Source organism: Passer montanus, unplaced genomic scaffold, assembly GCF_014805655.1.
Source record: "Passer montanus isolate IOZ18808 unplaced genomic scaffold, ASM1480565v1 scaffold14, whole genome shotgun sequence".
NCBI lineage: Eukaryota > Metazoa > Chordata > Aves > Passeriformes > Passeridae > Passer > Passer montanus.
The window spans coordinates 1,670,946-1,697,164 of NW_024360941.1; the positions used below are offsets into that span (position 1 = coordinate 1,670,946).

Here is a 26,219-nt window from a genome sequence, read left to right on the forward strand (position 1 = left end):
TGTACAATTTGTGAAAGGAAGCTAATGCTTTCACATGTCTTTTTTAGCACAGATGTGTAGGGAGCCTATGCCTAGACCATGCTCCAGCTCTCAGAGACAATAACATGGAAGGTGGGCTGCCTTCCCTGGGCTGGGCATCAGCAAGTGCTATTTCAGTATTAGAAATAATATTCAATAACAGTGCAGGGCTATTTCAAAATTGGAAATTTTCATGCATCCTTCTCATGCAATGCTGGAGTGCTGCAGCAGCGCACAGTGCCTTACAAGAATCTGCTACCATAGCTGGTTCTGATTTAGTGAGAAAAGTATTTCACTTCATTCACTGAACACAGCCTTGTTAGATGAAAGGTGATTTGCAGTGTGGTGCAGGTATTTGCACTGCTGAACAGTGCAATCCAGATGTTGAAGATGATAAGGGAAGATTGCAGAAATGTCAGGAAGTGCTGCACCATTCCTACACTTTCCTCAGACCTGTGAGACAGTGGAGCTTGTTGCTCTCTTATCAGCTGCATTCATATGAGAAGGGCAGCATTCCAGCAGTGTTCCTCCAGCTGCTTGCAGGCAGGCTGGCTCATTCTGCCTCCAGCCCATCTCATGATGGCACAGGTACCTCCTGGACAGGGCTCATGGCACTTGTGAGGGAATGGAAAATGACCTCATTGCTGCCCTGTTTCCAAACCAGAGTGGGAAGCCCTTGCTCCTCCTCAACTTCCCCACACTTGTCAGTCACACGAGCTGCAGTCTGTGGCGTGAATGGCCTCTGGAGCTCAGTGGCAGTTTCAAATTTGTCAGCTCTTTCCAGAGCTGTCTGCAGGTTGATCAGTCCTTCTGCAGACAAGCAAGCAGCTCTTAACCAGAGGAGATGCCAGCCCTACTTCTGTAAAAGCCTCTGCTTAATCCCAGAATTGTCTTCCTTGTTTGGTTATTAGCCTTCAATTAGGCACCTTTCAGTCCTCCTGTTGGCTAAGGACATGGGGCATTCACTGTGTTTGATTTCAGACTCTCCCTGGTAGCACTGTGTACAGTTCATGCATTTGCCAAATGACTTAGCATACCAAGTTTCAGTTTTTCCCATCTGCATGTCCTTGGCATGCACTGCACTTTCCAGGGCTGCTAGAAGTCAGACCATAGGTGTCTTTTGCTTAATCGAGGTTCAGCTGTCTAATTTTCCCACACCAGCCCTCTGGTGAGCACAGATGTGGTTGAGCAATTTCTCCTGACACTTTGCTATCACTTTCACCACTCACACATCACACAGTGCAGCTGGTCTCTCTCTCCCAGCTTGCAGACTTTGCTTTTGCTTTTGATTGCAGTCTGGAACATGACAGCTCGGCATGGCCTGGCCTGAGCCATCTGTGGCTTGCAGGGTGGGATGCCCCTGATGGTAAGTATAAACCTGGGACACAAAGACCTGATGGAAATGCCCTGGGGTGGACAGCTTGCTAAGCTCACAGTGACACAAGCTTTTCTTGTCTGTAAGTACTTCTGCCTTCTGAGTGAAGTTCACAGGCAAGATTGTTTCTGTTGTAGTAGCTGAACTTCATCACCCAGTTTGATATCCTACAGCTATGTGCAACTTCTGATTGCCCTCAATTCACAATGGCATTAAGGAGAGATATCTTTGTGCCTTTTATAGATGACCTGCGTGTGTGTTGGAGGGATTGTCTGGATTTGTTTTAAGAAAGTAATCTTTCTATTTACTTGAAAGATTTTTAATAACAATTCTGTTTAAGTACAGATAAATTATAATTAGTTGAGGACCAAATAATGACTTATACAAATGCTTCACAATCCTTATGTGAATATGAATTTTTTTTAAATTAGTTTCCTTAGTAAAATGTAAGCCTGGGTGCATCTTCCAGAATGGCTGACATGACAGATGCTCAGTAAACTGTAGGTTTGATTTTGGTTGCAAGAACCTCATGTGCCATTTCCTGTAATAGAGAAACCTGAAATCTAACCAAGACAGTATTATTCTTTCATTAGAGCTGATCTCAGGGATGAGTTAAAGGACATGGCCTTTGTTCTGTCCTTCTCCTTGCTTCCTCTTGTCTGAGTAGACCTATATCAATTGACCAGCCCCATCAGTGAACCTGTCAAGCAGAAGTTCAGCTGTCTTGGCTAGAGCATCACTCATATTTCATATAGAGAGTTTGTTAGAGAAGTCCTCAAAAAAACTAAGTATTGATTTCTGTGAATAAGAATAGGAAACAGATGGCATCAATTCCAAGTGGTAAAGTGGTTTTTAACTAGTCCAGTAACTAACGTTCTCAAATGCCTACAAAATATTACAGCTTTATCTTAGCAAAGATCAAAATAACAACTTTAAAGCACTTGTCAGGCATACACAGCCATGTGTTCCAATAGATGACAGACTGAATGAATCTTTACAGTAATGGGACTGATTTGCCAATTTCAAATTCCCCCTGTACTCCTGCAGTGAATAATGCCTAATGACTGCTCTGGTTGTTTTTTTTTTTATTATTATTTTTATTACTACTACTGTGGACCCAGTGTTGCCTCAAACATGCTGCAGGTATTAAGAGAATCTGCAAGTCTGGGATCTGAGAGAGAGCCTGGTAAGGAAGCATTTCCTGAAAGGAAGGAGTAGGAAGCCTCTGGAGCCTCCCAGGCCTCCTTAAGTGTCTGAGTATGTCAGCATCTACTGCTGTTTAGATCAGTCTGCTTGCTCATGAGTATCTGCATTAATTCCTAGCAAAATACAGGCAGAAGACAGACCATAGCACGCCCAACACAGATTTGCACAGGCAGGCTCTGCACTGCAGCACAGTCTCTCACACAGGTTGTATGTATCATGAGAAAGATGACTAAACCCACGGGAGCTGCAGCAGTGCCTAGCAGCAGGTGGAAATGCTGTGTGACAGCTGTTGCAAACTCCAAAAACTAGCCTCAGCTGTACAATTTATTCTGAAAACTGTTTTCCAGTTGTATAATCTATTCTGATGGCAGAGGAGGCCATTTGTCACAAGCTGGAATAAACCTTTTGGAGTTCACACTGTGTGGAGTTACAGTTGAGCTAATACTTGCCCTTGTGCAAGATCATGACTTTGATTAGTTTGTCTGCACAACAGCTGCCTCTGCTTTCTGTGCAAACACTGCTCACTGGTTTACAGTCTGTCTCTCTCTGGTGCCTTGCTGCTCTGCTCTGAGAGCCAAACCCTGTGCCAGGGGAGGGAAATGCTGCAGTGTGTGCCAGGACTCTTGGCCCCTTTTACCTTACTGAAACTTGCCTTCCCAAGACATAGGCTTCTCTTTTGTTTCCCTGGTTTGTGTGTTATGTGAATGGTTGTTTTTAAAAAGTCTAACCTTTTACTTAGCTTGATTGAAAAGTGTATTTTTGGCAGTGGAGATGGAAATATAAGCACACTTGAGAAATCTCTGGATATGGTAATGGTACCCTTCCCCTGCATTCCCCATCAAAAACAGCCTGGAATTGAGTTTCTAGAAGCTCTATATATGAAGCTGAATGTCAATGTCACTTCAAAAAATTGTGCAAAAAGCCTGTAGCAGGGATTTTTTTTCCTTGAATTTCGTCTTACCCATTGGACTTTATGTATCTCCTGAAACAAAAAGACAAGGAAAGAATGTCAGCTCTCTTTTTCTAGGTAGGTGTAGCTTATAGTAGATATCAGTAAGTCACAGTTAGTGATATTTGTATAGAGCTTTAATAATTAGAAAACAGTCCTACCACAAGCAAGACAGAGACTTGGTCAAAATTTGAGATCCTGTTGCCTCTTTAGACACATAAGCATTTAGCGTTTAGTTCTTGGATGTCCCATATTCAGCTGACAGTGGTATCTGGACACCCTGGAGTTTGGATACCATGATTCCTATTGGATTTCTGTGTCTGCTTCTGAGTATGCTCAGGATGTCTCAGCAGAGCTGGTGCTCTGACAGTGTCATCCATCTCTGACAGTATCCTGTCAGAGTGATACTCTGTGCTCACTCATATCTTCTTCGCCCACATTTTCTGCAAGGCTTAATCCTGTTCCTAATCACCTGCCTCCTTCAGAAAGCTTGTCCAGAAGAAGCACCTCCTTTTGTTCTGTGTCTCAGCTGTATCAGCATTTACACAGATTTAGGGAGCCCATTAAAAAAAATTCCCCTCACTCTGCTATGGAACTGGAGCACTCATGGTGTATCTTCCCTGACTTTCCTTACTGTCCTGCTATTTGCAGAAAAAGGAGCAGTGATGACAGTTTATCTCAGTGATTTCCTCCTGCCACAGGCCTCTTGAACAGAAGGTCACAGTTTCCCAGAGCCAGGCAAAGCCAGTCCCTCTGTGTGCAGGAGCAGCCTTGTCCTGCTACCTGCAAATGTATAGGGTAGATTGGATGTATGCAATTGTAGGGACGCAGCTCTCAGCTGCTTCCCCACAGGTGGGGACTGGGAATTAGAGGATCTTGTTGCCCTTCTGACTTTCTACCCTGGAAGAGATGGAACAAGCATGCCCTGCTCCTCGACAGGCGGCCCTGCAGTGCCTCAGTAGGTTCACTGTCTGATTTTTCCCTTTAAAATGCATTAAGAGTTCATCTGATTGCAGAGTACCTGCACTGCTAAAGGTGTGGCTTTATCTATAAGGTTGTTTTCTTGCACACCACAAGTCGTAGGAAAAAGCAAAGGTTGGAGGGAAGGAAAACCCCTGGCTGAACTCTGGAGTGGGAAGTGCAAGCATTTTAGGACAAACCAGCTCTGAAGCCCCGTGGTGAGCTTCCCATTTCCCCATGCCTCCAGGGCAACTGGGCGAGGCTCTTGTTCTGCCTGTGATTTCCAAAGGCTTGCTGAGCCAGCCCTAGTGTAGTTCCACAAGACCAGCAGCTTCTCCATCCCTTCCTTCCTTCCTTCTTTCCTGCTAGAGGTGTCCTTCACTCCTGAGAGGTTCCCAGGGAGGTTTTACTCCTCTTTGGATGGCAAGAATTTGGCCTGAGTAAGGCAGATCCTTGGAAAGACAAAGCAAGGCCTATTAATCATCGTCCATTTCTTTGTTTATTTTGGGTATTTCCTGGTTTCAGTGTTGTACAATGTTTACCAAAGACGAGCAGCCAAAGTAAACCACAGGAATGAAAAATTGCAAATGGAAGAGCCAGCCGCACGGCACAGCTGGTGCCATGCCTCCAGGGGCTTCAGTCATTTCAGATTAGGTGCACACTTGGCATTCTCCTGCAAGTCTGCCTGCAAGGAATCATCCTGGAACAAGCCTGCCTCCGTGCACAGCAACTGACAGAAGGCTGAGGCAGGTCTGGAAAGACTCTCTAGCAAGAGGGGGGATTAATGTGCCTGCTTGTTAACTCTGGCAGAGTGTTCAGTCGTCATTGTGCCAGCAGAGTTAGGGAGAGCAACTGGAGAGGGATTATTTTATGATTGGTAGCATTCCTGGGGGATGGGGCATTTATTTGGGGCCTTCCTGCAAGGAGTAAAAAGCAGAGGGGAGCACAAAGCAGGTCCTTCACAGATGGCAGACTGTTTCAACATGAGGAGCCAAAAGGGATGGAAACGTTCCCTTCTCCCTTAATCCAGTTGCAGACCTGACTCACCCTGAGTTTCTGGTATCAATGTTGTCTTGTTACTCAGCGAGAAGTAATGAGCTCACAGATTTCTTGTCCAGCGAACCAGCTTGCCAGCTCCTTGCTGAGTTCCCCCTGAAAAGGAAAGGGCTGCCCAGCCTGGAGGCAGGATTTCTCCACCTGCAGACACAGGGAACAAGCCAAACTCATTCACAGGCTGTGCTTCATCATGAGAAGTATGAGAAATACTTTTTTACAGAAAAATTTAGACCACTGAACAGTAGGGGAGAAGAGTCCAGCCAACCTTTACTTTATCCATCCCTTCTCCCATTACTTGTTGCATTTTTGTTAGTGACTCTTGAAAAATTCTGTTCAGCTGGAAGGCCTTGTAAATATCAGACAGAACACTGCCAGAGGCAAACATGGAGGCACCAGAGATGTCAACAAGAAAGATGCCTCTCAACAGAGGGTTGTCCATCTCAGTGTGTTCTGCCTGGCTTTTCAGTCCCAGATGTGAGCTGGCAACAAAGTGATCAAGGAATGAACCCCAGAGAAATAAAGTACTCCAAAGAACAGATTTTAGAGAAATTTGTTGACACTATTAATCATGGAACATTCAGGAAATTAATTTTAAATGATGTCATAAAAATAGCACATGAAAGAAGTGTAAATGTAACATAATTTCTATAAATAGGAAAGAATATTTATGCTGACACTAGTGTAAGTTGTAAGCTGAAAACAAACCAGGTGGCCAGTCTGTTGGGCAGACATTGGATAATAAGACCCAAAGAAACAAAGGTCTTCTTGTGCCCACGGGTGTAAACTTCATGGTGAGTTAAGTGTTGAAGGACTATAATCAGAATTGATACAAGGTAGGAGAGTGCATCTAATTTGAGGTTCTTTCCGATGGTAAAGCAGATGTAAGGTAGACAAATTCTATTCCTTGTGGCTATCTCTCAGTCAGCTTATTCTGGTCCTGCAGTTTGTAGCTATGGAGATCTAGCTGTGGAGCTATGTAGTTTCAGCTATGGAGATGGAATTTGGTTGTTGTTTGCTGGTTTTTTGCCTATATTTTCTCTGATTCCTCTTCCTTTGACAACTCTTCTGTCCAAAAGCTCTGAAATGCAGAGCAAATTACTTGAAAGCATGAGTTACTATGCTTTCCATACTTACTGAAATTTACACAAGTCTTTTTGGCGTTGCTACAACCCTCACTTGCATTGGCACAGCATTGCCACGCTCTTCCTGGCACATCCATGTAACTTACGTGGGATGTTAGAGAGGCATTCAGCTCGAAGTTTGTAAATATAGGTATTTCACAGCAGTAGAAAAAGCCTTGGTTTCGAGGTTGATCATCTGGTATGGTGTGTGTTTCTTCTGTAGATACTGTAATAAAGACAAAAAGGCATCTGGCAGCACATGCACAAGTTACATGGTCTTTTCTGAATCTGTCATTACTAAGCTGGTACTGTTACAGTCAAGAAAACTTACAGAAGAGCAAGAAATGCAATCTGAGGATAATTTAGGAGGAATGATTAAAATAGCTAAGTGTGTGCTTGAAAATCAGCTTGGACTGTTTTCAATCATGTTCAAATTCAGAAAGTCAGAGAATGGTCCAATATTGGAAATAACTTATTATTTGAAGATGGTTTGGTGGCCCTATCAGAAACCACATACACATTTAAAATACTTGCTGACATCTTTTTATGATCAGGTTTTTTATTTTCAGTAAAAATTATGCTTTCATGCGTGTTTACAACTCAGTTGAAGTCAAGCTTCTAAAAAGTTTGTTTAAAAATTATACAATTGCAAAAGAAGGCAATAGAAACAATCCCTGCAAGAGACTCACAAAACATGTTGTTTTTCCAGTGAGTGAAAAACCCTAGGAAGTAGTACCTTAGATATTTTCGTATTTTTAAGAAATGTGGCATACTGATGGGCTATAAAACCAGAAAAGTAGATAGACTGAAGAAACAACTTCTGAATGTCTTGAATAGCTGAGAAAAAAAGATTTGGGATTGCCTAGTTTTCTCTTTCTGAAATCCATTGTCATGTCTAAAATATTTAATGGCATCACATACTGGGGGAGTCAGCAGCTGAATGCAAAGCCTGAACTACCTGTGCAAAATACATCCTGGCATTATCTTTTTTGGAACAAATACAAAAATCTTGATATTTTTATGGTACATGATAATGATCTGCTTCATTTCCTGCTCAGATTCTTGCCCAACTGTTAAACACAATTTTTTTCCTATTGTATAACAAGCAGTTAAATATGTATCTCTGCATCCCAGTAAAGTGCTTTCCACCTCCATACAGGAAACAAACTCTGTTTCTGCAATGACTTGGTCCCATTCCCAGGAATGTTTCCCTTCCATTAAAAAAACTCCAAGAAACAAAAACCCCAAAATAAAACAGGAAAAAGAAAACATTTTTTTCAGCCTGTTAGCACTAGTTAGGCATAAGCACAAAATACATCCATGCATTCCTCTGAATGAGGCAAGACTAGGTTTGCTGGACCTTCCCACACTGGAATGCACCAACATGAATGTCCCTTTGCCCAGCCTCTCTTGAAGGAGCTTTCACTTGGAGCTGAGTGAAACTTTTTTTCCTCCTTATGGGAAGTTCCGGTGCCAGGATGTTGAACCCTAACTTCCTCACAATGGCCTGCCAGTGATGACTTGCACCCGGTGGGCTGTGACAGGGTATTTTCTCTCCTGGTGAGATGAAATGAAGCAGAAGCTGTCCAAACAGTGAGCATAAGAGGTCCCATTTCTCTCTTTTCCCAACCCTGCCCCCCTGGTATGGCAGCCTGTGCTGGGAGCCCATAGCCAAAAATGTTTGTGGCTCTGTCCAAAATCCTGCAAAATCTTTGTTTGGAAACAGGAATGGCACCTCTTTTAAAAACTGGAAATATGGCTTAGGTGTCCAAATACCATTCTGGGCAGCCCGTATTAGATGACCTCTAGGTCAAACAGCCTAGAATACAGCAAAGCAAACTGAACAACACAAAAGAGCAAGATAGATGTAGATCAAAGAAAAAAGTTAGTTCAAAACACTGTGTGAGTGGTACTTGAGAAAGCTACACAGAAGTATTTCCTGAAGACCTCTAAAAAAACTTAAGGACCAGCTTTGTGCATTGATAATGTTGTACCAATCAACATTATGAAAATTGCAGAAAATATGATTTCCAGAATATGTCTGTTTTGAGGGGATGGATCCCCAGCAGCAGCAAGCTGGGAGCCTACCTGCCCAAGTACATTTGGGTTGAATTCTGAGCTCCCAGTACCATGTGAGTTGTCTCAGAGCTCTCATCTTAGAGTAACAAATCTCTGTGGTGATAACAGGATTTTGTGTGTTTGTCAGAGTGGTCTTCAGAATAGGGTGTCAAAACTTGCCTTTTTTTCCACTGTGTATTACTGCAAAAGATGTATTTACTAGGTATGTATATCCTAGTATTCCTGTAAGAAACAAGTTTTTTCACTGTACCTAAAGGGCAAGGTAAGAAAGAAACGATGTTGTCCAGCTTTGCCTTGCATGCAGGCTGTTTTCTGTTGAAGCAGTTTCCTTGGGAGTCAAGAACTCACCAGAGAAGTTTTGGCAGAAATTACATGTTTTCTCTTGTTGAGTTATCCTATTACAACTACTCTAGAAAAATAAAACTTTCCATATCATTAAAATAAGCTTTGGTGTCTTAGCATGCAAGCTTCCCTGCAAGATGCTCCTCAGTTGAGGTAGAAAATCAGTGTTGTGTTTTTCTGACTGAAAGCTTTCAGGAAGGATATGACAAAAATAAATCCACAACTCTGCTTCCTTGGCAGAAGCAGTGCTGTAGGCTGGCTGCTGAATGACTAACCAGTTATATCATTATCATGCTCTGCCACGACTGCAGGATAAGGATTGCCCAGAAGAAAAAAAAGGTAAATGGGTCCTTTGCATTTAAACTTCCAGTCTGATGATCTAACCAGGGGATTGAGCAGCTGGCAGGGTAGGCTTGATAGGAAACACAGCAAAGTTAAAATGGTTTACTTTTCGTTATCATGTACCTTTTTGTTATAGCTTGAAGACGAATACCTGAAGCTCTGCAAGACAGATTAAAGCACAGGCAGCAGCAGTGCACGCAAAGAATCTATTCCCAGGACCATGAAAGGATGCCAAGCCATTCTGCTTTCAATTACATGAGTATTATACCTCCTGCTCCAAAGACTGCAAGGACAGATTTGACTTTTGGCTTTTCCTTGCCATCCTTTTCTGGGGGTATTTAGGGTAAGAGTATCCCAGGTTCAGCCTGCCTCACACTGCTGCAGCCAAGCTGACATACTGGCACATCCTGGTTACCAGTGGTAAGTATGAGGAAGCAGTTTTGTGCTGTTTACAAAGATTTGGAAAGTGTACTTTCTGCTTGCATCACAGGCTGGTTAATAGTTTCGTTCCTCCCTCCCTTTTCTACTGCTTCTACTTTTTGTTTGAGGCAGGGATCTGGGACCTGGGTTAGGTCCCTTCTGCACTGCTCACTTGTCCTTTCTCAGCAGAAAAGCAACAGGCAGCTCTCAATGTGGACACCGACATAGAGAAGGAAAGAGAGGAAGGGGGCGGGGGGGGGAAATGCAGGATCCTTCCGTGTGAGACTGGGAACGGGAAGTGCTTAAAGAGTGCATCATGCCCAGTTTGAGTACTGCCTGTGCTGCTGTTGGATAAACGGGAACATTTAAAGCAAGACAGCTTCAAAAATAGTTACCACATCTCTGTCTTATTCCCATCTACTTCTGGTAAAGGCTCGTGCAGTGTCTCTGCTTGGAACATCTGCAGTTGTAAAAGCACAGCTTTGTTGCAGAGCCATGTGCTTCTCTTAGGAAAACGTAGTGTAGGTGGAGGTATGCAACTTGTTTTAAACAGTATATTAAAGAGGAAGGTTAATCATAGCTTAAACTTGGAAGAGGAGAGAAAGCACCTACAAGGTGCATCTTTGTTCAATGCTAAACATGCATTACTCTGGAGAAAAAGCAGTTGAAGAGTATTCCCGTCTTAAAAGAGAACAGCTTTCTCCTACTTTAGAGTCTTTGGTTTCAAAAGAAGTTGTTTTGAGCCATGCTGCACCTCAATTTGAAAGCTAATGCTCTGGGAGGCAGGTGGCTGGTACCTCGTCTGTGTGTGTGGGGCAGCTTGTGGAGAGCATTTTTGCACATCCTCAAACCTTCCTGAGTCTGGATAATGTGATAAACCCTGACAATTGCCCACATTTATTGGCATTTTAAGCAGCTTGCTGAAATGGACTGTTTGGTATGTGAACTGTGGCATAGTCACACCAGTCCTCTTTTTAACCTGGCCCAGAGGAGATCCATCTGTGGCTGAGCCTGGATGTTAGGAGAAAGTGGCTTCTGAAAAAACAGCTGGTGCATATCTCAATTCTCCACAAATGTGTAGTGATGAAGCTGTAACAGATAGAACTGTGTGCCCATTTCACACTCAATTATGTACATGGTTTTCTTCTCCAAAACTCTTCTCAAATTAACTAAAATTTTTTGCTGTATCAGAGAGGTGCAGTTTTGTAGACAAAAAATATACAGTAACAAGTCTCATTGAACCCAGAGTTAATATTTTGAAAACAGAAATCTTCCTTATTGAAGAGCAAGAACCATTCTAGCTTCTAGAGGGAAGAGGTGGCTTTGGGGAAGTTGATGACATCTTTCACTAAAAGACTCTTTCCCTTCTCCTCTCTGCCCCACATCTGCTTTGCCTCTATTTTACAATGTTATGCTTATCAGCTATCCTCTGTAGTAGACAGAAAACACAAGGGTATCTCAGACTTCCAATTTATTTTTCTATTAACCTAATGTGCAATGCTAATGTCACTGCAGTGGGACTGAAGGTTGCGATGAGGTGCATTTGGGCTCCCTGTGGGCTTTGCCACCCTTGGTCACACAGATGTTGCTGTGGGCCCTCTGACAAGTGGCAGGAATCAGTCTGTCTGTCTGCTCTCAGGCAGGTACTTCTTGGTGCAAGAGGGCAGCAAAATGTGACAATTTCTGAACACAGAAAAGAAATGGTAACTGCAATAGGAATGTTGGTGTTTGAATTTAATGGACTTGCCTTTCAGAGCTGGTAGGACGACTCCCTGCCCCTTTACGCAAACACCATACTTGGCTACTTGACCAACCATGTATTACTTCAGTCAGGTTAAAATGAATGCCATCTAACCTCCTCTCTCAAAATTGCCTTTGATGTTTACAGAAAGATACTTTGCTTCAGACTGTGTCTTGTGCTTCAGACAGAATATCGTTCCTCTTCTTGCTCATTTTCTGTTGACAACATATGACTGTAATGTCCTAGGAAATTAAAGGATGCTGAGTGTTTCTATAGTACTTTCCTTGACTGAACTATTTGACTTTAACATTTAATACATGCATCACTCTATATATTGATAATATTTTACGGAACTCACAAAAGTTAGTTGTGCTGAGATGTTCTGTTTCTCAGCACAGTGAATAACTCCAGTGCCTACCAGCCAAAAAGTGTTGAAAGTAGAGGTACAGGGAGGTTAATGCAGCTCTGCCTGGGAACTATTTCTGCACTTAATAGTGGAGGAAGTGATTGTGAAAGAATGACTTGCGCAAAATGGTTGCATCAGCCAAAGGGAGTTGACTGACAAAAAGAAGAGACCCTCACTAAATTTTATCTTTCAAAGAAGAGCTTTCAACTACAATTTGTTCTCATTTTTGGTGTTCCCAGCCAGCAGCAATGGTAGAATTGATTGAAATGTGAGTTTGAACGGTGAGCCATATGTGCTGGACAATCCTGGGCTCTTCGGAAGCCATGGTTTCCTCAGGGGAGCCACCACTAGAGAGAAAATATGCAAACTGGTATGATTCACTGGCTGCGTAGTCAAAGGACACTGGGAAACTGGGAACATGAAGTTTTGTTTGAAGAGAACAATATTTTGAGGCCGAAATATTTTCTCACTTTGGGACTGTCACCTCATCAGACTTGCCAAAAATTTCCAGCTTTTGTTGTGTTCGCAGGTATGAGGTGACCATTCAGATGCCTTGACCAGCACACGAGGAGACTGAAACACAGCATGCAGTACACAAGGTAAGTACTTAACTTCTGCTTATTCAGGGTTTATGGGTAGTGTTCACCTGCACTGCTAGAACTATTTGCGGTTCAGACTTGGTGAAGTGTTCTTTGGCACTTCTGGCAGGAAATACAGCCCTTCTTTACATTAAAATCACTATTGTTCTAATTACATCCATTGTTTATTTGTTTATAGGGTGACAGTAACATCCATATCCCATCTATTACTGGTGTGGTTTTACAGAAAAGCCTGATAGGCTTCATTTCATATCAGGTTGTTCTGCCTTTCCAGTAAAGAATGTGAATTGCTTACACAGTGTGCAAAAGGGTGTGGCAACAGCTCTGCTTTTAGAAGTCCTAAGGCTGGTTAGACTCCATGCAGGGGAGTCTAAATCTCCCAAATCTTTCCCCAAATCTCTTCCGGGAAAGTTTGTGGTGTTGGAAACCTCAGCCCACTGGAAGGGCTGAGAGGGAGAGCAGGCTCTATTTGGGCTTCTGCCTGCCATGTAACCATACAGAATAGGCAGGCTGACGCTGCACGGGCTGTAAGTGTTTGTAATCATGGAATCAAAAAATCACTTTGGTTTAAAAAGACCCTTAGGACCCTTAAGAGTCAAACCATTAATGAAATACTGCCAAGCCTACCATTAAACTGTCTCTAAGCACCATGTCTGCATGTCTCTTAAATACCTCCAGGGATGGTGACTATACCACTTCCCTGGGCAGTCTGTGCCAGTGCTTGATTGCCCTTTCTGTGATTGTTTTTCCCCTAATATCCAGTCTAAGCTTCCCTTGGTGCAACTTGAAGCTGTTTCTTCTTTTCCTATTGCTTGTTACCTGGGAGGAGAGACTGACCCCCACTCACTACACTGACCAGCACTGACTACAGACTCATTTCAGGCAGTTGTAGAGAGTGATAAAGTCCCTTCTGAGCCTCCTTTTTCCCCAGGTATGGTGCCCGTGGGGCAGGCTTCTGACCGCCAAGGAGGCCGTGCAGGCCTTGTGCCTGCTACACCCAGGCTAAACAACTATAGCTCCCACAGCTGATTCTCTTAAGACTTGCAGTCTAGACTCTTCCCCAGCTCCGTTGCTCTGCTCTGCACAGTACCTCAATGTCCTTCTTGAAGTGAGAGGCCCAAAACTGAACACAGTATTTGAGGTGTAACTTCACCAGTGCTGAGTACATGGGGACAGTCACTGCCCTGGTCCTGTTAGTCACACTATTTCTGATACAGGACAGGATGCCATTGGCCTTCTTGGCCACCTGAACATATACTGGCTCATATTCAGCTGCCTGTTGACCAGTGACTCCAGATCCTTTTCTGCTGGGCAGCTTCCCAGCCACTCTGACCCCAGCATTTAGTGCTGCATGGGTTTGTTGTGACTGAAGTGCAGCACATGGTACTTCATTCTGTTGAGTCTCATGCAATTGCCTTCATGCCATGGATCCATCCAATCCAGATCCCCCTGTAGAGCCTCATTACCCTACAACGGATCTACACTCCCACCCAAATTGGTGTTGTATGCAAACTGAGTGTGCACTCATTCAGACTACTGATCATCCCCTCATTCAGAAAATTGATGATCTAACCATCTTCCCCTATTTGGAGCTGAAACATCCAGCTGTAGCTTCTTTGCTGAGAGGGAGCATAATGTGAGAGATGAAAGAGGTGAGGACCATAGCTCTCACATGTGCCTATAGAAAAGCAGGATACTAAGACGTGTCCTTTATGGCTCTTGACAAGTGATATGGCTGTACTCCAGGGATGAGCAACACACCATGGTTGCAGGGCTGAGAAGGTCAAGTAGGAGAGGAAGACGGACATCACAGGATAACATTTAAAAAAAATTAATCTGAGATTACTAAAAAAATGGTGCAGGATTTCAAGAGTTTTCAGGGCTGCTTGAAATTAAAATTTGACCCTACCTTCACTTTCTTTCTTTTGTTTCCTACAGTAAAATGTCCATCCAAGCAAAACACAAATCAAGAACTACACACACCTGGCAAGTGTTGGCCATCTGCATGGTCTTAGCTGCAAGCCTCTCCAAGCAGCAAGCCCTGAAGCAAGCTTGTCCTTCATGCGATGCCAGTCAGCTTTGCAACTGCTTCTCCATGGGCTTGGAATTCATTCCCCCTGGGCTCACGGCCACAATGACAGTGTTAAACCTGACCCACAACAGGATAAAGCGCATCCAATCCCAGGACCTGCAGCAGGCTGTGAACCTGAGAGTTCTGCTGCTGCAGTCCAACCAAATCAGCTCCATAGATGAAGACTCGTTTCAGTCCCTGGCAAAACTGGAGATCTTGGACTTATCCAATAACAGCTTGGCTCACTTGTCCCCTGTGTGGTTTGGGCACCTTTTTTCACTGCAGCACCTCTATCTTCAAGGCAATTCCTACAGAGATCTGGGGCAGGGCTCCCCCTTTTCTAGCCTGAGGAACCTGAGCTCTCTCCACCTGGGCAACGCTCAGTTCTCTGTGATAAGGCAAGAGAACTTTGAGGGCATTGAGCTTCTGCACAAGTTGTGGATTGACGGTAGCAATCTCAGTGAGTATGAGCAGGGAAGTTTGAAATCAATTAAGCAGATAAATCACATGATCATAAACCTAAGAAATAGTAATATATTCTCAGAACTTGTTAGGGATCTTCTGGACTCTGTCACTTGGCTGGAAGTGACAGAAATCAAATTACCAAAAAGCTTGGTGCTGAATTCTACACGTCGTTTTAGGATGCAAAAACTTACGTTTAAAGAAGCTTTCTTCACAGATGAAACTATTAGCCATGCAATAGTGTCATTGAAGGAAATCACCTCTTTAAAAGAGTTAGAGGCAATCAATTGTGTGCTTGAGGGGAGGGGAATATGGAACACTAACGAAATTGCAAGGAGTGGGCCAAGTTTTGTAGAATCAGTAACAGTAATAAAGTTAGTGATACAGAATTTTCATTTGTTTTTTGACCTGGAAGGTATGGAGTCACAAATAAACAAACTAAAAAGACTCACTATCGCAAGCTCTAATGTTTTCATGGTACCATGCAACCTTGCAAGAAATTTTTCATCACTTGTGTATCTGGACTTCCATGATAATTTGCTTGTAAATAACCGTTTAAATGAGACAATCTGTGAACGTTCCTGGCCTTCACTGCAAACTTTAAATCTAAGTCAGAACTCTCTAAAATCCCTGGAACTGACTGCAAATTATATATCTCGTCTACCCAAATTGAATAATCTTGACATTAGCCTAAATAATTTTGGTGAGATTCCAGATGCATGTGAATGGCCAAAACTGCTGAAATATTTAAACCTGTCCAGCACTCAAATTCCTAAAGTAACAACCTGCATTCCTCAAACGCTAGAAGTTTTGGATGTCAGTGGAAACAACCTGAAGGAGTTTGGGCTGCAGCTGCCATTTCTGAAAGAGCTGTACCTCACAAGGAACCAGCTGAAGACCCTGCCGGGTGCCGCACCCATTCCAAACCTGGTGTCCTTGTCCGTCAGAAGAAACAAGCTGAACAGTTTCTCCAAGGAGGAGTTTGAGTCCTTCAGGAGAATGGAGCTGCTGGATGCCAGTGACAACAACTTCATCTGCTCCTGTGAGTTCCTCTCCTTCATCCACCAGGAGGCCGGGCTAGCCCAGGTGCTGGTGGGGTGGCCGGACAAGTACGTGTGTGACTCTCCGCTGGCGGTGAGAGGGGCGCAGGTTGGCTCCGTGCGCCTCTCCCTGATGGAGTGCCACAGGTCCCTGGTGGTGTCGTTGATCTGCGTCCTGGTGTTCCTGCTCGTCCTGCTGCTGGTGGCCGTCGGCTACAAGTACCACGTGGTCTGGTACCTGCGGATGACGTGGGCGTGGCTGCAGGCCAAGCGGAAGCCCAAGCGCGCCCCGCCGAAGGACGTCTGCTACGACGCCTTTGTCTCCTACAGCGAGAACGACTCCGAGTGGGTGGAGGACACCATGGTGCGGGAGCTGGAGCAGGCCTGCCCTCCCTTCCGGCTCTGCCTGCACAAGCGGGACTTTGTGCCGGGGAAGTGGATTGTGGACAACATCATCGACTCCATAGAGAAGAGCCGCAAAACGCTCTTTGTGCTGTCCGAGCACTTTGTGCAGAGCGAGTGGTGCAAATACGAGCTGGACTTCTCGCATTTCCGCCTCTTTGATGAGAACAACGATGCGGCCATTCTCATCCTCCTGGAGCCCATCCAGAGCAAGGCAATTCCCAAGAGGTTCTGCAAGCTGCGGAAGATCATGAACACAAAGACCTACCTGGAGTGGCCTGCTGGTGAAGAGCAGCAGAAGGTGTTTTGGGAAAACTTGAAAGGTGCCTTGAAGTCATAGAAGTCAGCATGCCCTATTTCAATGTGTTTCCACAAAAGGCTGTATATCACTGTTTCTTGCTGCTAAGAATATTTTTTCTTATTTTTCTTTGTAACTGCAACTGGCTTTTTTCAAATATAGAGATAATTGTCATTTTACCAACTGGAAAAGTCTTGTTTTAGGCTATCCAGTGATTTGATGCTCTAGTATTTAAAAGTCCCTGCCAATAACTATGATATTTAGAAACCACTTCATATACTTTTTTAAGTAGATTTTGCTGAGCACGGGGTATTTCTGTACTTTTAAACTCCTGTTACCACTATCCCCAGCTGGTCTCTAACATTGCCATTGTAATTTTCAAATGAAATTAAAAGCCTTTGGCTTCAATTAATATTTCCCTGTGTCCATTTTTCCCTGGGAATGTTTTTTTTTCTCTTCATGATCACCACCACTTTCCTTTCTACCTACCCGCAGAAATAGCTGAAGCCTTCTATTTTTGGGTGTGAGACTGTGTTTCTAATGTATGGGTTAGATGGTGTTGCAGACTGGCTCAGTTTTATGTTTTGCTCTTCTACTTTGCAGAGCATTTTTATGTAATCACTGGGCCATGCAAGTCTGACAGCTCTAGTTACCTTCCTTTGTAGTCAGTGAAGAAAATCAAAGGGATAAGAGGCAACTCATCTCTCTACTTCAGTGTGAGGTTATCTCCTAGAATTACCGTATTGCCCTCCACTGATAACAAAGGGAGTCTAGACAAGCAGGTGTATACAGATGTTTACATTAAGGTAGTCCCACAATGAGTGCTTGGATTTCTTGTGTTTTAGAGTTTCTTATGGGAACCTGAAATTTTCTCTGAGGGGATTAAGTTAGGTGTGGTTTCTCTAACTCAACATTTTCGTGTTCCCCTTTGGTTGTTTTGCTGGAGTTTAAGTACAGGAAAGTCTAGATCTTGATTAAATTTTAGACATGCAATTATTTTGTCGTGAAATGCCTTGGTGTATGGGCTAAGTATTTGAAAAATAGCAAAACTTGTGTATATTTTCTGTTGCTATATTTATATATCTTCATGTTTGTGTGTGCTTTCATAAATGTGTATCTATTCACACTCCTGTGTGTGTATGTGTACATGTGTCTACATGAGATAATTTCTGTAGGTGGAGCCTGCAAACACCACTTTCAGTTCTGTTTTCCTATTACAATGTTATCTCCGGGGCTACAAAGTCTGCTATGAAGCAATTTTTCTGTTAACTCTCATGGAGAAACAGAGCTCATGGTTTAATCAAGGCTGAACTCCAGGTATTTGATGAGTGAATCATCCAAGAACAAACACTGAGTGCTGATAAAACAAATTAGGAGAAATGTATGCCTAGAGGTAAAGAAGGGAAATAAATCTTGCCAGTCATTACAAAGAGAGGGTCAAAGAGAGATGTGGGAGAAGCCTTAGTTTGCACACAGTACACTCTTACCACAGACCCAGACTTTTGTGTGTTGGCTCATTTAAAAGGACTGATAGTGTAACTGCTCTTATGCCAATCAGGTCACCCAGGTGGGAATTCCCCTGCTTATGTTGTCGAGGTTGAGAGGTGAAGTGGAAACGGAACAGCAGCCTGAGAGGAAGCTGGCCAGAGTGATCATCAAGAGAGAGACAAACACAGCATAAGTTAACTGGCATGCAGGCACTGGAGCTGCAGGTGGCACCTCTGGGAATCTTTTCAGCACTCAGGTGAGTTTTCAGGTAGGCGAAGGCTGGACATGCAGGAAAAGACAGTGGAGTTGCAATGCCAGAGCAAGAAGCAAACAGGGAGCCCTGGGAAGAGGTAACCTGATCTCTGCCACCAATCCTCCTCTGCAAGGGGGATTCACAGTGCTCAGGGCTGCTGAGCAGGAGTGTGGGGTGGGGAGGGATTTCTGGCTGCTAGCAAAAGCAGAGCAGGAAGGTGCAATCCCAGGCATCTGGCAGGGATGCATGGCAGGCAAAGGAAGGTTCTCCTAGACATGTGACATGCTGATGAGACCAATGTCCTCTGGGAAATGGGAGAGAGGAAAGCAGCAAATGAAAAAGAGACAAATTGGGTCAGACTGTGCCGTATTTGCTCAGTTTCCTTGGGGGAGGGTGCCTTGTCCTATTTGTCCTATTTCTATGTTGTCCCACCTGGGTGTTGATACCAGCTGCCCAGGGAAGGCTGGGAGTCAAGGTGGGGTACTTTGGTTTCAGGAATTCAACCAGGAAAGAGTTCACTGAACAGTGGCCTTGGGACATCAGCTGCCTCCTCATCTAACTCTGACCTGCTGCACATCTTCTGTGTGGGAAACAAGCAGAGGCATGGCCGTGTGCGTGGGGGTGTGTGGCTGTGCAGACGTGCTGTTAGGGCAGTGCTGGGGGCTGAGAACTAGGACGTGCCTAACCCACACACTGCCAGGTGGACAGCAGCAGCCTTCCCCAGTCTGCTTGTGGTTTGGCCTCTTCACCACCCAGGGGCTCTCCCTCTGCAGGCTCCACAGCACTGCTCAAATTTACCAGCCCACATGTAGCTGGGTAGTGCTCCCCAAGCTAGAATCAATTTGCACACCATTGGCACGCTTTGTTTTAGGTCTTACATTAACCTTCCCCATTTGTGAGTGTTTCTAGAACCTCGTTCTGTTGTCAGTCATGGTTTTGTTTAAGAGTACGTATGTATTTCCTCAAATACTTCTCATGTGGGCCAGGGAAAATAAGGTTGAGCATGTCTGATGGCTTGGACCCTTTTTCCATAACTCAGAAACATTTTGAATGCCTGGTTCATTACAGCACCTTATGGTATAAGGGCATCTGTGCAAGTTTATGTATTTTTAGTTGCATTTCAGTTTAATTTTCTTACTGTGGCTTTTTAATTCCCAGCACAACAGGGAGAAGTGATTTCTTGATAGGGCAATGATATCATGGACTGGGGCTGTATGTTTGAGTGCATGTGCGGGGGCCTGAAATGACCTTGTAAGTCAGGGTCTCAAGCAGAATCATTAGGCAGGAATCAGAAGGGGAAGAGAATGGCTGAAAGTGAATGAGGGTAGGAATGGAATTCCTCTGAGTGTCTGTTCAGATTACAGATGAGCAAAAACATTGGAAAGTCAGCATCCTGAATCACCAAATGCAGTTCAGTCCTGCAGTACCTGGATGGTTTCAGACTGGTAAGGTGGAGAGCCATTAGGCTCTGCTGGTATTTCCTGTGCAGTACCTGCCCAGTTCCCTTGTGTGCTGCCAATTTTCCACCTATAAATAACCTGCCTGTAGACAGCTTTTGACTGATCAGGTTGCCTGGTTGCTGCATTTTCCAAAAGTAAGTATTTGGATGACAACTGTAAAAATACCACTAAATCTGTTGCTGGTGGAACTCATGCCACTCCTAGGTTTACTCCTTTAGCCTACAGCCTTGCATTATCCAGTTACCCTTGGGAGACCAAAAAGCCCTGCAAAAGAGCCTCCCTCATCTGGACAGCAGATGAGTCTAACTACAGACCATGACTTTTTGTTTGGGATTCATGGGGACAAATATCTAGAAATCTAAACTGTGATACCCCATTTTAAGGCAATGGGATAGTTTATCTCAGAGTCATCACATCTTAATCTGGGTGTCCAAGACATACTATGTTAATTGCTCCTAAAAGATGTTCTTTATCTCCATTGACTTTGGAGGACACGGTGGATGACCAGTTCAGCTGTGGGCATCTAAAGACAGGGAAGAGAACCTTGTCCTTCAAAATCCAAAGCTCTACATCAGAGCCAGACAGAGATAAAAGGAAAGTAACACAAGGGGTCAAAATGTTTATAGTCCTGCAGGTGGGAAGAGGTGGAATGACTGAAAAAATTATCCATAACTTTTCCTCCCCTCCCCATAGCCCAAACCATCTCAGTCAATTTTGCCTCTTCTGGTTAATTTTAAGCAGTTAGGACTAAAAAGAATGCAGCTGGAAGGGAGGGACTTCTCTGTATTAACTTGTATACATGGGTCAGCTACTGTAAAACAAATTAGAATATTAATTCAGAGTAGATCATCTGCATAGAATCTCAGTGGGATGACTGAGGGAGAAAGCAGTTCTCAAGGAGCCAATCTAACCTGATTAACCTGATAGAGAGCCCACAATGATTTTGTGAACTCATTGATTGTCCTCTTTGAGGATTGCTTGCTCTTTCCACCTCAGTAAGATACCTACTGAGGTAAGTGGTTTTTGTGGCATGCTGGGGAAAATTGCATTTTAAAAATTATCTTTGGTCCTTGTCAAGAAAGGTTATATTTCAATACGCAATGAAGATTTTAAAGGGAATAGACCTCTCTTAGGCTTCAAAAATTATTTTTCCAGCTCCTCAGAAGGATAGAGGAACTAAAGGCATCCTCTTGCGAGTAAAGACAAGCTGGCTATTGCAGGAAGCTCTGTTAAAAAAAAAAAAAAAGCCATGCCAAATCATCATTATGAAAACTGTGAAAGTGGAGTGACACAGGATCCACATTTGTGTGGCTTCTCTTGAATAATTTCAGTCCAGAAGACCAGAAACAGGCTGTGGGGCTGGAAAAAGCTATCTAGTCCAGTCAGCTGATTGGATCTGAGCCCCTGGCTCTTCCGTGTGGCTTGGCCTAATCTTCTCTCTGCCGCAGGTTCCCAAAACAGAAAAAGACATTGGCAGAGGAGAAGGATGTGGCAGTAAAAAGGAAGAGCTGAGGCAGTAGGCAACAATGGTCAGTTTTACAAGCTTAAATTTCATTAGCAAGAATCAGACTGATGGCAACATGAGAGTAATCCGGGCAAGTGTTTGTTTCCCTGCTCACAGGACATTTACCATCAGAGTTGGAAAAAGCAGATAAAATTAAAAATGGACGGAAACAAATGCATTTTTTTTCTCCATATTGTCAGAATAGAGATTGACATATGCTTGAACTAAGTATTAAACCTGAATGCTACTATCTACTGTAAGATTCTTGATGTAACCAGGATTTGAAACATGTACAGGAGACTCCCTGTGGTAAAAAAATGAATATACAAAATAATATTCACAGATTCAGAAGAAAAAGACCTGAGGTGAGAAGTATGAAGGCTACTGACTACAAAGGAGGAGGATCAGAGTATAAATGAATCTGTTTCAACTCTAAACTGTGTCAAAACCAAATATTTTAACAGTGCCTTCAACAAGTCAGAACAGTAAAACTTATATTTTAGATTTATCCAAAATGTAGCTTCTCCAAAGCAAGCTACACTTCTTATATTTGCTCTGACTGTGTTTCCTATTTTAGGCAATATAATGAGGGCATTGAGCTTCTGCACAAGTTGTGGATTGACGGTAGCAATCTCAGTGAGTATGAGCAGGGAAGTTTGAAATCAATTAAGCAGATAAATCACATGATCATAAATATAAGAAGTATTAATACATTCTCAGAAATCGTTAGGGATCTTGTGCACTCTGTTGCTTGGCTGGAAGTGAGAAGAATAGCGTTCAGTATTGCTTCAGAAATGCAAGAATTGAGAGTCATGTCTTCATCTTTTGCAAAGAAAATTACTTTTAGACAGGCTTTACTAACAGATACTACCGTGCCTGAGATTGTCAGCATTTTAGAAGACATGCCAAAGTTAGTGGAGCTGGAGCTGATAGACTGTAGACTCTTGGGAACTGGACAGTGGAAAATGGAAATTCAAGCAAAGAAATCACAGACACTTAGAATTTTCACAATAAAGAAATTATCTATAGAAGAATTTTACTTGTTTACAGATCTTCAGGCTGTGGAAGGTCTACTATCTCCTTTTACAAGGGTTACAGTTCAAAACACTAAGGTTTTTTTGGTACCATGCAGAATTTCCCAACATCTTCAGTCGTTAGTATATCTTGACCTTAGTGCAAATTTACTTGGAGACCTGAGTTTACAACATTCAGCCTGTCAGGGTGCTTGGCCATCACTGCAAACTCTAAATTTAAGTCAGAATTCACTGAATGACTTAGAAATGACAAGTAAAAGCTTATCTCATCTAGGAAACCTAATTGTTTTAGACATAAGCCTAAATAATTTTGGTGAGATTCCAGATGCATGTGAATGGCCAAAACTGCTGAAATATTTAAACCTGTCCAGCACTCAAATTCCTAAAGTAACAACCTGCATTCCTCAAACGCTAGAAGTTTTGGATGTCAGTGGAAACAACCTGAAGGAGTTTGGGCTGCAGCTGCCATTTCTGAAAGAGCTGTACCTCACAAGGAACCAGCTGAAGACCCTGCCGGGTGCCGCACCCATTCCAAACCTGGTGTCCTTGTCCGTCAGAAGAAACAAGCTGAACAGTTTCTCCAAGGAGGAGTTTGAGTCCTTCAGGAGAATGGAGCTGCTGGATGCCAGTGACAACAACTTCATCTGCTCCTGTGAGTTCCTCTCCTTCATCCACCAGGAGGCCGGGCTAGCCCAGGTGCTGGTGGGGTGGCCGGACAAGTACGTGTGTGACTCTCCGCTGGCGGTGAGAGGGGCGCAGGTTGGCTCCGTGCGCCTCTCCCTGATGGAGTGCCACAGGTCCCTGGTGGTGTCGTTGATCTGCGTCCTGGTGTTCCTGCTCGTCCTGCTGCTGGTGGCCGTCGGCTACAAGTACCACGTGGTCTGGTACCTGCGGATGACGTGGGCGTGGCTGCAGGCCAAGCGGAAGCCCAAGCGCGCCCCGCCGAAGGACGTCTGCTACGACGCCTTTGTCTCCTACAGCGAGAACGACTCCGAGTGGGTGGAGGACACCATGGTGCGGGAGCTGGAGCAGGCCTGCCCTCCCTTCCGGCTCTGCCTGCACAAGCGGGACTTTGTGCCGGGGAAGTGGATTGTGGACAACATCATCGACTCCATAGAGAAGAGCCGCAAAACGCTCTTTGTGCTGTCCGAGCACTTTGTGCAGAGCGAGTGGTGCAAATACGAGCTGGACTTCTCGCATTTCCGCCTCTTTGATGAGAACAACGATGCGGCCATTCTCATCCTCCTGGAGCCCATCCAGAGCAAGGCAATTCCCAAGAGGTTCTGCAAGCTGCGGAAGATCATGAACACAAAGACCTACCTGGAGTGGCCTCTCGAAGAAGACCAGCAGCAGATGTTTTGGTTTAATTTGAAAATAGCTCTAAGGTCCTAGACAGGGACATTAAGAAATAAATATGTAATGAATTTACTCTGTATTTACTTCACTTGCCTGTTTGTTCAATCACTTATCTGCATCTCAAGAACAGAAAGCTGCGCTACTGCAAATTCTAACACTTCTTATGAGATAACTACTTTTTGTAGCTCATATTCTGAATAGTTGTATAGGTTTGGGCTGGAAGAGAATTAATTTTCTTCATAGTTCCTCTGTGCTGCTGTGGTTTGTATTTGTGCCCAAAACAGTCTCCATAACACAGTGGCTTTATATTTATTGCTCAACAATGCTTGCACAGCATCAAGGTGTTTTCTGTTTTTCATGTCATCCTGCCAGTGAGCAGGTAGGGGATGCATCATAATTTGGGGGGGGGACACAGTGAGGACATCTGATCCCAGCTGACCAAAAGGATGTCCCATATATAATGTCATGGCCCATGATAAGAAAATCAGCACTAAAAGTTGTGGGAAAGAAAGAGTAATGGAGGATATTTGGAGTTACCATATTTGCCTTCCCAAGTAAAAGTTCTGTGCCATGGAGTCCTGCTTTCATGACAATAGCTAAACATTTGCCTGTTGATGGAAAGTAGTAAATTAATTATTTCTTCTGCTTTGCTTGTGACCACAGCTTTTACTTTACCTGTTGAACTACCCTAATCTGAACTCCCAGGCTTTCTCACTTCTACCCTTCAGATTTTCTCCTCTGTTCCACTGGGGGGAGAGTTAGAGAGTGGATGTGTGGTGCTGAGCTGCCTTCTGAGGTTAAACAGGAGTAGCTATCTACAGGTTAAGCAGCAGTATGAGCAAAAGCTGCTTCATTTAAATATTTAATGATGAAAAGTTGTTTAGATATACAGCTCTGTAGTTTACGTATGTCTTCATCTTTACAAAAGTTTCAGAAGAGAACAGAGAGAACCTGCCTAGCCAAGGGTTTTTCGCATTCTTTGTATAAACCACTTTTCATCAAGTCCTAAAAATCATTTTATGCAGCAAATAATTTTGTTCTAGCTCTCCTAGTCAGTGAATCTAAGGACTGATTCTCTTTATTTCATTGTCACAGAAAGTTAAATATCCAGATCTCCTGAAAATCATGGCTGCAAGGCATAATATAGAAATGTGCTTTCTCTCTGCAGTTCTGTCTGCTGTAGCTTTTAGTTTCTATAATTTCCTTTACGAAAGACATCTATGGAGGATGATTTCTGTCTAATTTCATTGTACTATATGTGGCAATAGATGCTTCAGAGTAGGATTCAAATATTCTTCTGACTTGTACAAGTGGAGTCTAAGCTGCTGTCTGCTACAGTGTGGGAAACACACATATAGTCCTTGAATCCAGCACCACATTCCTCTTTATGTTCAGCAACCTTAACATAGGCATGAAAAGAGTGTTTCCTACCTTTTGCTCTTCTTGTAAATGTAGTCCATGAAACTAGAGTAGGTGGAGAACATCCTCCATAGGACATTGTGTTTGCTGTCAGGTGGGGTAGTGTTTTCTTGAGAAGGTTACTGGGACAAAGGTCCTAATTGAAAAATCGAACAAATGGAAGACTGGCACAAGACCCATCCTTCAGAGCTGATGTAAAAAGAAAGTGATATCTCTGTGATATTTTTCTTGCAGCCATAGAAAATTTTGGGTGAACCCTAATAGCTTGATTCTGATCGACTGGAAGGACTATGAACTTCTGGATCAATTCAGGACTTAGGCTCAGCTTAGGACATTTCCAGGCACATATAGAAGCAGGTCTTAAAAGCTTTCAAATGGAAACACCTAACAATATTTGGCTGTAACTGTGATGAGACCATGTCCAAGTTAGTGTTTTTATTGCTGTTTTGATCTTGGGCATCTCATGTGGTGCAAAACCCCTGTTCAAACACCTCACTGTAACGGAGTTGATTGCACTGGAAATTTCCAACCAAAGTGCCAGTGAGAGCAAAGTATTCCTGTTCTTTGCCAGCCATTGAGAAGGCTGAGGACACACCTGCTTCCATTACACCCACAAGCAGGCAAATTTGACAGCACAATGAAAATTAACAGCTTATTTACATGCATTTTTGTATTTATTAATGCAGGCATAACACAAGATAAGAATTACTTTTTTACTTCATCTAAGCTAAAAAAGCCACCTTGTTTCTATGTATTCAAGATCTGTTCTTTCTTTAATTTACTTTGGTTTTTTAAGCACATAATTTCCTATTTTTAGC

General features: G+C 43.5%; 2 protein-coding genes across 6 annotated transcripts; both read left to right on the top strand.

Moving 5' to 3' along the window:
* The first annotated feature begins 1,276 nt into the window (after positions 1-1,276).
* LOC120497936 (toll-like receptor 2 type-1) lies at positions 1,277-17,295 on the top strand. 5 transcript variants are annotated; one of them, XM_039700079.1, is made up of 5 exons: positions 1,290-1,384; positions 9,347-9,445; positions 9,585-9,868; positions 12,545-12,614; positions 14,553-17,295. In XM_039700079.1, the coding sequence occupies exons 4-5, from the start codon at positions 12,601-12,603 to the stop codon at positions 16,927-16,929; spliced, it is 2,391 nt and encodes a 796-aa protein (XP_039556013.1). In that variant the 5' UTR covers positions 1,290-1,384; positions 9,347-9,445; positions 9,585-9,868; positions 12,545-12,600; the 3' UTR covers positions 16,930-17,295. The 5 variants fall into 5 exon arrangements, with proteins under 5 accessions (XP_039556015.1, XP_039556013.1, XP_039556016.1 ...); XM_039700081.1 differs by lacking the exon at positions 9,347-9,445 and having other exon boundaries at positions 1,277-1,384; XM_039700082.1 differs by lacking the exons at positions 1,290-1,384; positions 9,347-9,445; positions 9,585-9,868 and adding an exon at positions 12,147-12,385.
* Positions 17,296-18,246: 951 nt separating this feature from the next.
* Positions 18,247-24,061, top strand: LOC120497937 (toll-like receptor 2 type-2). The gene is made up of 2 exons (XM_039700084.1): positions 18,247-18,631; positions 22,170-24,061. The coding sequence occupies exons 1-2, from the start codon at positions 18,579-18,581 to the stop codon at positions 24,016-24,018; spliced, it is 1,902 nt and encodes a 633-aa protein (XP_039556018.1). The 5' UTR covers positions 18,247-18,578; the 3' UTR covers positions 24,019-24,061.
* The last annotated feature ends 2,158 nt before the right edge of the window (positions 24,062-26,219 follow it).